The sequence below is a fragment of the Athene cunicularia genome (genome assembly GCF_003259725.1).
Source record: "Athene cunicularia isolate RWA chromosome 3 unlocalized genomic scaffold, athCun1 chr3_part1, whole genome shotgun sequence".
In the NCBI taxonomy this organism is placed as follows: Eukaryota; Metazoa; Chordata; class Aves; order Strigiformes; family Strigidae; genus Athene; species Athene cunicularia.
This window is the reverse complement of record NW_020799097.1, coordinates 95,373,541-95,386,030: the sequence shown is the minus strand read 5'-3', so window position 1 is coordinate 95,386,030 and position 12,490 is coordinate 95,373,541. Positions and strand designations below refer to the sequence as shown.

At 41.1% G+C, this 12,490-nt stretch overlaps 1 protein-coding gene across 1 annotated transcript in view; it reads left to right on the top strand.

Annotated features, from left to right (window-relative positions):
* The first annotated feature begins 6,020 nt into the window (after window positions 1-6,020).
* EPAS1 (endothelial PAS domain protein 1) overlaps window positions 6,021-12,490 on the top strand; it is a 36,828-nt gene continuing 30,358 nt past the window's right edge. Inside the window, exon 1 of the mRNA XM_026845645.1 lies at window positions 6,021-6,211. Within this exon, the coding sequence (XP_026701446.1) occupies window positions 6,163-6,211 (49 nt within the window). The 5' untranslated portion in view covers window positions 6,021-6,162. The remainder of the gene's footprint in view (window positions 6,212-12,490) is intronic.

Below are 12,490 nucleotides of genomic sequence, written 5' to 3'. Positions count from 1 at the left end.
CACAGCATGCCATCCAGAATAAACTGCTTGTCAGGTAGAATGGTTACAAATACTTTTCAAAGGAATTTTAAATCTAAGTAAGCATGACTGCTGGCTGCTTGGTTGTCTGTGCAAGCACATCGCTGGGGCTGTCAAGTGGTGTGGTTCAGAGATAGCTATGGAGTGCCTCACAGTCAGCAAAACTCCTTTTTGGATATTATCCTGGTTCAAATCACCTAGGGATTTGCTGGGCAGAAGGTAAAGCAAAATACAAAAACATGCAGAAAAAAAAATGGATTTGCTAGTTTGAAATAAATCTTTGTTATGGTCTAAGATAGTCCTGCCTGTTAAAATATTTGAGTTTTTACATATTTGAATTGAAAAATTTTTTTAATAATAAGCATCTGATCTTTTTTCATTTATCTGTACTGTAAAATGTTTTCTTATCTTTGCATCCTTAGAATGTATTTTTGTTCTGCAAGTTAGTATTTGAAGCTTTAACTCTAAACCATTTGAAATGAGCATTTACTACAGAAATTTCATGTGACAGCTTAATTAACTGTGGATTCTTGACCTTTAAAGTGCTGGAGCTAGAAACATTTAATAACCTGCCATTGGATATAAAGTAATATGCTTGTTGTTTTACTAGCTTGCATACATGGCAGTTTGAAGCAAAGTCCAAGGGTCACCAAAATCATGAAGTAAACTCAAGCGAGTCAGTCTGAACAAAGCATTCTAAGAATATGTGGCGCAGTATGTATGTATGAGTAAATGTACCAGGTTTCATGTAAGCTATTTTTATGCGAGGTGAGGATTACAGTTTCTCTAAAAGCTTCTGTAATCTGGAGCTGACAAGGTGGGAGTGTAGTTCAGTGCAATTAGTGTGCTGCCTAGGCTTAAACAAGCGTGTGTGTGTGTGTGCACAACCAAAGTTTCAACCCATATGGACTTGTTGAGAGCATCAAAACCCTGAAGCAGAAGATTGGGATCTTTGCAAGTCCCCTCCATTGGCTTAAAGGAGCCCACTGATGTCCTTGACAGAAGGGAGGATTGCTGAAGCAGACCACCCAGCACCGTCGTCAGCTGAGTGGGTACCACGGGCTTTGAGGAGGTAACTGCATGTGGGAAGGACCAGGGAGATGTATGGGTAGAGGTGGTGGGCACGGATCACTGGTGAAGTACTGGTAGGATTGGGACTGCAGAGAGCGAGTACAGTCACAGTCAGTGGAAATGGGAGCAAAATCTCAGGTCAGTCCCTGTCTGCTGAGCTGAGGAGGGTTGTGTGGGTGCCTAACCCTACTTCAGCCCAGTGAGTGACACCGTACGCCTGTGCATAAGCTCCCGTGGGGGGGTGGGGTGGTCTGTGTGTGGGGCTGATCCCCACTGTGTCTGGGTCACAGGCACCTTCTGCGAGTGCTTGGGCAGGGCAGTGGCAGCAGAGCAGCCCTGGCGCAGGCTGGCTGCCCCAGCATTTCTCCTGGCTGCTGAAGTTTGGAGTCTTCACAGCAGTGAGCGCTGGGAAGATAATCCTGAAGCTGACACAATAGTTTTGCAAGGTTATTTAAGCCAGACCAGCTATGTGGGGTGTCAGGTTTTGCCAATAAATTGCTGTGCCTGGAGTTTCCAGTCCTGCAGTGAGAGAGGCTTCAGAAAGCCAGATTATGATCTTCACCCCGGGCATGCAAGACTGTGGTCTGCAGGCATTCCCGCTAATTTCGGTGAAGATGTTCATCTCTGACAGCCCCTTGCAACACAAGAGGATAAGAATCTGGCCCCCGGGATCTGTGCAGGGTACTCCTACACCCCTTTGGATGCTTCCGGCAGGTGGGATTGTCTCCTTTGTTCCCCTGCATGGGGGATCCCTTGGGACTGGTTTGTTATTTGGGTTATGGGGAGAAGCATGGAGAGCTTTTGCTCCTGAAAATTCAGGAGCTTCACCTGAGTGGGCAAATACTTGCTAATTGCTTGACACCTTTGCTCACATGTGTTGGCCTGTAAATTCTATTTTCAGAGCACAGTCTAAACATGCCAGGAGGGAGTGGGAAACTGTGTAAACAGCCGTCCTGGGGGGTACAGTGCCACACTTGTGTTCTGTGGTGGGGAACTGCCTGTACCACCTTAAATATTTCATTCACTGTGGCCCTGGAACATCATCCAGCAGCCCTGAGAGAGTCCTTGCTGGGAAGCGACGCCTTCCTTTTCCTTCTCCTTGAGCCTCCCAACCACCCTCTGCATAGCCAAGTCCTGAATGTAGTCCCCAGGTCTCTGTTCCTCAGCTTGGTCTCCTCGTTTCCAATGGAGATTTGAGCTTTTCCATTGCTTTCTTGTAGTTTTATCGAGAACGGTCATGCTCATGCTACAATTACAATGTGAGGGTGCTTATGTGGCTGCACTAGTGGGGTCTTATCCCACTGGATCCTGGGAGTCCTGAAGGAACACGTGTCAGGGAGCTCCCAGGAGGCTTCTCCTGCAGTACCTCCAGGCCTTGCACAGGTGTGCGGGTGGATGGCTTGATTTGGGGTGGCTTTCTCCTCTCTCTCCCCTCTGCATTTGTTAAAAATCTGACACAGGTTCGTGCGAGTGAGGTTTGTGCTTATGCTTGCGTCACTTTCTCCAATCAGTGACGCACACGTGTGCTCTTTTTTTTTGCCACACAAGTGGGTGGTTTATGTGCTGGGAGGGAATGATTCATAAATTAGCTAGAGCCTGGTCCTTTTCTCTATTGCCCTAATGAGAAGAGTATTTGTGTCAGCCTTTCTTCCTGGCCTTCAAACAGGCAGGTTGTGGAGTGGTTACATTTTCACCTTCTAGCTGTGGGTAGCCCAGACTCGCCATGGGCAAAATGCTAATCCCGGGCATAAAATGGGGGTAACTGCAGAGAGATTTAATGGCCTGCCATCTGCAAACAAAAACTGTGAAAATACTGGTTTTTGCAGAATTCTGTCACTCGATGCTTTGGCGAGCAGGCCAAGTAAGCACAGAATGACTGTCTCCAACATGGACATCCCTGGGAGGAACAGCAAGCAAGCGTAGATGTCTCTCCTGCACGGGAGGACAAGTGGCACGGGGATGTCTACAGTAACAACGCAACGTGAGGCTGTGCTGAGTGAGGCAGGAACAGGAGGAAAACTGAGGTGCAGGAAGCTACAGGGGGAAATGCTTAACTAGCAAAACGTTTATTTAAAATGATAATGGGTGAGCAAGAAAGTCTTTTGAAAGCAACAAGGCAGGCCGATTCCTCCCCTTGTTTCCTGATGTGAGCAGTGTGTGATGATGTTTCTCTGCAGAGAAACCAAGAATAATGACAGTCAGAAGCAGTGTCGAGGGAAAGCATCTGCAGCACAGTGGGAAAAAAAAAAAAAATTCTCTGCTCATAGCATTAGTTATTAGAAACCTTGAGCAACCCATGGTTAATGAAACCGGCTTGTTTCATTAGCCACACTTCAAAATTGTATTTACAGAGGTTAACAAAACTAAATATTTTTCTTTGTGGCTGGAGTGGCGTCATGAGAGACCCTGTCTTATACAACCCGTTTTTACTGCATGAATTGCAACACGGCTTTGGCCTTGGTTCCCAAAGTTTCATATTTAAACGAGGAGGGGTTGGTTTTGCCCAAGTTGGTTCTAATGTGAAAACTGTGAGCTCTAGATTTAGAGCAGAGCTTGAATGTTTATGGTTCAAGTTAAATTTTCCAAGCTGCAGTTTGGAAGTTCTCGCAAATATTGCCACATAGTTTTTGTTCTGTTTGGTTTTGTTTTATTTCTACTCTGTCATTTTGTTGGTAGAATTAAAAATTGAGAAGATTTGTTCCCAGTCTGGCATCTTTATAGGCACAGTGTAGACACGTTTTTCTTTAGAGAGCAAGATGTACCTCTGAGAGGAGCATAGGTGTAAGCAGTTCACGTGGCTTTCCCATTCCCAGCACCTGCCCTGGGAGGACACAGGACATTTTGTTGTACCTTTTTGTACAGCTGTAGAAAGGAACTTCTTTTTATATGGGTAGTATGACTGACTTGGCAAGGATAAAAATAAGGAGTTAGTGTCACCTTTTGAATATCTGACCCTTTAGATTCAAATGTGGACAGATTTGTTCCAGTGATGCCCCTAAAGTCATTATCAAAGTTGTATCCTATCATTATGTACTGAAACATGTGTAGGTCTCATCCCGTGCATACCTCCTGTAACAGACACCATGTTAGAAAATATTTGCCTCAGGCAAAGTAATTGTGAAAGAGGTTTGCTGAGGGCTGATGGTGGATCTTGAGAAGATACTGTAAGCATTTATGAGGCCCCTTGCCCTGTTACCACACTCACTGGTGAGCACCTCAACGTATGCCCAGCTTCACATGTTTTGCAGCATGAGCACCCTAATGATGTGTTGTGAGCACTTGTCTGCTTTGGGTGATGATGTTGAATGCCTAACCTTGCCTGGGCCCGAGCAAACGCCTCACTGTAACTTTACTCAGTATTTAACATGCACCCTGGCTATTTTTACTTCTTCCTAATTTACAAAGCAGTTTCTATGCTAGAAGCTTTTGCAGGCAATCGAGCTCTTCTAGAATTGGTCATCTTTAGAATACGTTACAATGTATTAATACTCCTTTTCTATTTTATGCAGTTTTCATGAGACCAGCTACGATTGGAACTGTTTCTAGGATTAAGTGATGCAATTAATATTTGTTTTCATCATCATTTTCACACAAGAGGGTATATTTATTGAAATACCCTGTTTTGATAGTTTGTTGGGTTTTGGTTGATCCATTTTTAGTATGTTGGCTTATTATTTTATACTGACACTGGAAAAAGCAGGTTATAGGATGCTTCATTTTTAGGCAGCCTTGCAAATGGAGGGCTGGCACTGGTGATTCTATAAATGATTATGTAGCCACAACAGCAAAAACAGTGGGGCTGATCTCTATACCTTGTTCTGTGCTCATCCAAGCTGTGCTGTTTGCACTGGTAAAGTAATACAGGCATCTGCCTGCAATGAAATATATTCTGTGTGATGTGACTAAGGTGCAACCTCAACTCATGCAAGTGAAGGAAACTTGTAGTATCAGCAGAGTTGCATGGGGTTGAAATAGCTGATGGCTTTGAATGGATTCAGGTTCTTCATGTTCTGAAATAAGAACTGTGCTTTATAAAAGAACCTTGGAGTCAGTGAAGTTACCTCTTAAACTATTCTGTTCCAGAGCCATTATACATATAGCCTGTGTGTTTCTTGCATGTTAAATTTAGCTTTATGTACCTTGTTGGCTTAATTTTGCATACTTGTTTCATAAAATGCCTTTCCCTTCATTATTTTCTGCTCTTCTGTTCTCTACAGAATTTCAAGGAGGCTGGCTCATGTTATTTTACTCAAGAAGGAATCTATTTTCATAGACAATGGAGAGATGGTGATTTGATTAGAATAGTTTCTACAAAGGAGGGGTTTCTTGCAAGCAACAGTTTTTTCTTTCCCATTTTGTGTCCTTCATGGTCAAGGAAAGGTGGTTTTCCAGAGTAGTGTTGGACTAAGAGCTGAGACAAGTGTATATACACGCACAGTTTGATACCCTGTTACCACTTTTATTTTAATGTGGGGTACAGCCATTGAAACTCTATGACACAGCCACATGCACTCTAATTGCTCCAGCTTTAAAATGGATTGTCACCTTATTCCAAAGTATTTTTCAAGTAAATTAATTTAGACTGAACAAACAAAATGTTTATTTTTAACACTTGCTGAATCCCAGGAATAATAGTTAGCTATTTTGCTATATATACTTGCCTAAGGCAGATCTTGATCCTATTGCACTCAGTGGAGATTCAGGGTGTCCAAAGGCTGACTTATGTAAGATTAGAGCCCTTTCCAGAACTTCCAGCCCTCTCCTAATTCAATTTTAAAAGAAACAAATAGATATTAAAGTCTGGTCAGTTGATTTAAACCAGTTGACAGAATGGATTCTCTACTGAGAATATTTACTCCTGTAAATGCCTCTCTCAGGTCATGAATTGCATATGAAGAAATGCTTTTTCCTTTTTCTCCTTTACCTACCAGGAGCAGTTCTGAACGGAGGAAGGAAAAATCAAGAGATGCAGCAAGGTGCAGAAGAAGCAAAGAGACTGAAGTTTTCTATGAACTGGCACATGAACTACCCCTGCCCCACAACATCAGTTCCCACCTGGACAAGGCATCCATAATGCGCCTGGCAATCAGTTTCCTACGCACTCACAAGCTTCTCTCTTCTGGTAAGATCTGGCTGAAAGAAGTTGTCAATGCTATTTGATGGCAGCTTGGTAAGATTGTGCCTATTATTATCTGAGTACCGGTTGATAATGTGAGAACAGGACACACAAGTGCTTGTGTTGTGAGAATACAACTAGATTTAAAGATAGGTTGGTAGGGTTTTGTCATCAGAAATATGTATATTTTAAGTGGGATAGGAAAATCTGAGTTGTTAGTCATATAATATCTTCATTACCAAAATAACTGATCAGTTTTGCTTCTCTAAAAAAATCCTCTCAAAATTATTGAATGTGGTTTATTAAGCTCATTTTAAACTTTTAAGCATTTAATCAGAATTCAAACCTACATCTCAAGCTTCCATGCTGAAACAAGTAAATTTTGAATTTGGTGTGGCCACCGTGTTTGTGCCAGTGCATTCAAAAGGCAGCTGGGAAGTTCTGAAGGTCCAGTACTTCATTTGAAAGGACTAATTGTGCTATATGCTGGTAATGAGTAGTAGGTAGCTCATTTATGACAAGGTAGACTAAGATAGCTAAAGCAAACAACTTTTGAATACTCAAAATGAATGGATTCTGTGTAATCAAAATCTTGCTCATGTTGGACTAGTAGGAAATGTGAACCAGCATCATTTTCATAGCCTGTGAAAACTGATAAAATTAATAATATGCTTATTTTGCACCTATACTTCAACAATCACTTCAATGAAAATCTGTGGTTTGAGTAGCCTGTGAGATCAGTGAAAACAACTGATGTTTCTGGGGAACATTCACGTGGTGACCTATAAGTGTCAAGAATATGTTAACAAAACAATGCCTGTAATGTTTGTGAAAGGTAAACCCAAAATTTCATCTTTTCCTTCAGTACTGGCAAAACCCCCCATAAGGTCACGATTGCACTTCCTCTCTTTAGAAAAATTGAGTCATACCATAACAATTACTTTAATAAATGTTATTAGGAAGTACCTCATTTTGTGGAAGAGTATGCTGTTGTTTAGTTGTTCGTTAGTCTGAAAGATATGAGAAATTCAATTTTGTTTCTGGATGCTCTGTAATTTTTCTAGTTTTTTTCCTTTTGCTAAGACTATTGTATAAAATGTGGGTATTTTCATCTTATCTTACAGAATCTGATTTTGACGTTTACTTCTGTGGGAAAAAAAAGTTTATTTGCTGAACAGTGTTTGGAAATCATCTCTGATTTTGTCCTGTAGTTAATACTTGAAGTTGTTTAAATAGGTGAATGTTCTTAAACATACCATACACCAAGCCGATTTGTTAATAACTTTCTCATAAAATCTCAGCTTCAGCTTTTCAAATATTTATGTGACATGAACTAGAGACTGTCACAGTGTAGGAAAAGCAAACTTCTGAAGGGCTGTAACAGATGATATAAATAATAGTGTGTCTGTGAAACTTGACATGAAATAGTGTGATGCTGTCATCATAAGAAAAGCCATTTGCTCACCTGAAAGCCGCTAAATTTAAAGTGAACTTTCTCAAGTAATTTATTGGTGAGGGGAAAATCTACAGATAAACTGCTTGTTTTATTGCTTCTGTAGTGTTTAAGGCTTAGGCTCATATAATTTGGTAGTGATGACAACTCAATATATGCATATAATATTCATACATATGCATACATATATGATTTTTCTGTGACAGTGCTTGAAAAATAATATGATTCATGTATCTGATTTACATTCTCTTGAAGTACTACCAGGACCCAGCAGCTAGAAAGGAATCTGGAAGTGAAATGTTACAGTAGCAACAAGATGTGATTTAATATTCTAGGCTTTCTCTGTGTTAGTTATTTGTTTAACCTTAAATCTGATGCACCTCCCCAGTCTAAATATTGACTTGGAGTAAGCCCTCTCATTAAAATTTGTGTGTTTAGTCAAATGCAGATTTGTCCATTGCTGCATCTTTAGACACTGAAGATGTAGATAAGGATTTTAGAATCTTTAGTGCTTCTGTTCTAAGGAACTGAATTTAAGCTACTTTAAAGGGACTGGTTTTCTGGAAGAGCTGGGTATTATTTTCTGACAATGAGAATACACTGAAATGAAAGAACTCAATCCAGGAAACTAGTTTGCTTGCAAAGGCCTCATCTGCTGCTTATGTTCTTCTGGGTGTAGCTAACATTTAAATTAGCCAAGCTAAACAACAAGGCTGAAAATTTAAGCCCTGAATATTTGAAAGATAAAATTTATCAGGCACTGGAATAAAGTGGTATCAGAGAGAGAACTTTCATTATCATTAGCAGGATAATGACTTCAGAGTACTATTTCTTCCTTATGCAACTGCCCGATAGTTTAAACTTGTTGAGACCCTGAGATTCACATGTAGAGGACTGCTCTGGCCAAAGTAAGTAACAGTTTGAGAACTGTTTCTTGCTCACAGGAGACAGCGCTGTAAAATTGAATATAGGTGTTTCTGGAAGGTGAGCTTTGTTGATAAAATACCACCTTTCAGGACTGATTAACACCATTGCTGCACAATAGCTGCTTAATATAGGTAATGTTTGATGGGTGCTGTTTTCTCATCTGTTCCCTTTGTATGCCCTTTGATGGGTAAGCCTCTGGATAATGTCAGTCTTTATAAGGATACTCTCTTTCACTGGAAGGCCATCTGATTTAATTCAGAGCAATAGGTTTTTGATACCGCTTTTGGCTCACAGGTGAAGAGGTTTGCTGTTCCCCACATTTTGACAAGAGCATGGAGCATAATCAACACAGGGCTTGGGTGATGCCTGTCCACGCTCTGTTCTTGCTTGTGCTCTAGATCCTTTCTGAGCCCCAAGCAAAGCTCCCTCCGTTTCACATGCATGTTTAGCAGACCAGTTTGGCCATTGATTCTGCATTGTATTTGAGGAGCCTGATTTGACTGACAGGGAGCATGGGTGTTATGGTGTGATCTCTCACGGGTGAACCAGGAAATGGGGAGGTGGAGAACTGCAGCAAACTGAAGTAAATGCCTGCCCCAGCCCACAGACCCCCTCTTTGCTTTATGTTATCTTCACGGAAATAGTTTTGATTATTTGGGCTAGACACTTAGTGTAAACTGGAGTTAAGTGGGAGTATTTGTTCTGTCATTAATTAGGACATTAAAATAACATTTACTGCATTTATATATAGACAATGTCACTAAAATAAGCTTGCAGTGCAGCTTGAAAAATGCTTCTAAAGGTAGTAAAGAAAAAAAATACTGCTTGATTAGCATTTTTGTTATTTATTATTTATTCTATCAAAAACTACTGGTACACCAGATTTTATTTTACACTACTGCTTGTGGGCACGATTCTCCAAGGCAAACATACCTCTTCATTTCATGGCAGTTTTGCTGGGAGTGGAGAGAGCAAGGCCCTTCCCAGGACTGCATCCTCTGCTTTGTGCAAGATGATGCTCCAGATGGGATTTCAGAGATGGCTGTAGGCAACTTGCCAGCCTCAGTCCACTGGCATTGAGTGTCTCATGCCCCTTCCTATTATTCCGTGACTTGGAATAGGGCTTTTCACTTGTGTAACTCAGGCTGTTTTACTAGCTGTGTCTGAATAATGATTATTTATCTGTCAGGAAGCCAAGACCTAGGGAAGTCTATGCCTGCATTCTTCCAGCAGGTGAATGGCAGAGCCCATGAATCTGAGCCCTCATTGAGAGCTCTCCTACTATGTGCCTCCGAAAAATCCCAACTTCTGGATTGCAGGGTGCACGTCTCCTGCAGGCGCTGCAGGGCCTGAGCTTGGCCCTTGTATCCTATCATAATAGGAAATAGCTGGTTGTATATCTCAGAGTTCAAAAGGGTAAAAAATACCAAGTTTTGCTTTATAAAAGTTGCTGCTTTACTTAGTAACACATTTCCCTTTGATTTTCACAGTAGGCAGTTCTGTGTGGGAATGTTGGAAAGGAAGCCTTTAACATTTAGAAATGCAGGCTGTTCGTCTGACGGCCTGATTGAGATTAGTATCACAGGAAGCAAACTGAAACAATAGCTTTATAATACTGTTTCCATGTTGTGCACAGAACAGTACATGGTATAATTGGAATGCTAAGTAGAAATATCATTTGAGTATGATCATCTTAAATATTTTTCAAGATGTCTTAATTCTGTTGGCATAAGACATTTTGCCATCATCACATTCAAATGTTTGGGATAAATTTAGAACTGATCTTTGTTCATTTCAAGTCAAGGTTTTGCTCCCATAAAGTTCCTGAGGAAAATAGACAGTTTGATACTTAGCAGTAGTGGAGCTTTGGGATTTGGGATCTTATGTCCTTTAGTATAGTCAGAAAAACTGATAGCAGTTTTTGTCCCCTATTATTCTCTAGTATAGGTAGTAAATTAGTCTAATGCTTTCTGGGAGGTTAATAGATGACAAAAGAGAAATAACTGTCTTTTGCTAAAGAATGTCTATCTTGGATAACAGCTGACACCATGAGATTTGCTAAGGCTGCCTCAGTCTCTTTTTGTCTGAATATGAGGAAGAGAATCCACTTTAGGAAGGCTGTATAGGCTGTAGCATGAGGTGCCAATAATTTTAAAGGTTTATTTGGACCACTCTGATGCTAAAGGCATTACAGGAACCAGAACTCTTTGGTACCAGTGAGTTTCTGTGTGCCAGGACTACAGACTTTTTAGTCAGGCTAATCAAGCAAATTTTATTAGCCTTCTTTAATCCCGTCCCAAATGTGTGGTCACCCGGGTGTCTTTTCTGTGCGGAGATCCAGCAAAGGAAACTGGATGGGAGTTGCTCCTGTGCAGGCAGACAGCAGCAGAATTGGGGAGGGGACAGGGAAGCAGACGGGAAGTTGTTTGGGAGAAGAGAGGCCACGAGGAAGCCAGTGTGAAGTTGTTTCAAGGGAGGGAGACAACAGAGCCGGAAAGCCAGCAGGGAGCAGAAGGGAAAAAATAGCTTTTCTCTAGGCTTTTAAGGGAGAGGACAAACCATAGGGACAAGTGATGTGGGCATTGTTTTTGAATGTCTGGACAAGCTGCACCTAATCTCAGACCATTGTGGCATAAAACAGTGCTTTAAAAATAGCATGTCTACTTGTTTGCTTTTATTAAATTGGAAAAATAGTTTTGTGCCAACCGTGCTGATAGGAATGAGAGTGGAGCAGGGTGCTGAGTGCTTCAGCTGCTTGAAGTGATGTCCCTTTTCTGGGAAGATGTGCCAGAAGGTCCCACTGGGCTCAGGAAGCCTGGTCTGATGGGGTGCTGTGTCCTGCTGTTCAACACTGATGGCTGCAGGACTCAAAGCATCTTTTTAGGAGGAGCATCTGAATGATTTGCCTAGATACAAACTCCGCAATCAAAACAGCACTAACATAAGTGTTTTCTTTATCAAAGTTGCTTGTGTGCTTGGAGATAAGAGCCCTTCCTGCAGCTTGAAGTTTAAGAGTAGCTTTTGCCTGATGTATCTACATTGAAAGCTTTTATTGAACACACTGAAAATATCCCCTTGAACAGGATGTACTGCCCTGTCAAGACAGAAAAAAAGAAAAAGGGGAAAAAAAAATCAGTCGCTTCCCTTTAATGCAAAACAAGAAACCAGGAAGAGACAAGTCTGTCTCAAAGCTGCTCTTTCTGATGCGGGATGGAGCTGCTGTTAGATCTTTCCTAATTTTTGCCTACTAGCATCAGGCAGTTTTTACAACCCTCCTCTGGAGTGGCAGCTATAGCATGGTATCTATTATACACAACATCCATGCAACTTTCTGGTATTTATAGGATCCAGGATGAGAGACAAAGTCATGAAAATTCTGTGGTGGTGGTGGTGATGGTGTGCGCTCCAGCAGAAACCCTTTTTATCACTCTCTACCTCTGAACTAACCAAAAAGGTCCCTTTGAGTCAGATCAAAGGTGTTGAGAGGAGTATAGGCTAGGAGGTTGTTTATACCTGAGCAGTTATTTCTTGTAAGAGGAGCCTGATTTTTGAGCCTTCAGACTCGTTCCAAGAGGTTGGACTGAAGGAAATGAGCAAGCATCTACGGAAAAAGTGTTCTTAAACTTGGGAACAGTGCACATCCTGACAGTGGGAATTAATCAAAGCTTGTTTACAAGAGCTATTTTTAGCATAAAAGGTTATCATAAACACTGCAGTAAGCATTTGACATTACAGTTCAAAGTTTCTTGTTGATGAATAAGTTCTACTTTGGTGGTTAGAAAATTTTTGAAAGTAGAGCTGATTAAAAAAATACTTACCAAAATTTAATACAGACTGAGACATGGACTGAAAAATACTGTATCAAAATTTGATGCAAACTTAAGAAATACTGCCTTGGGGCAATA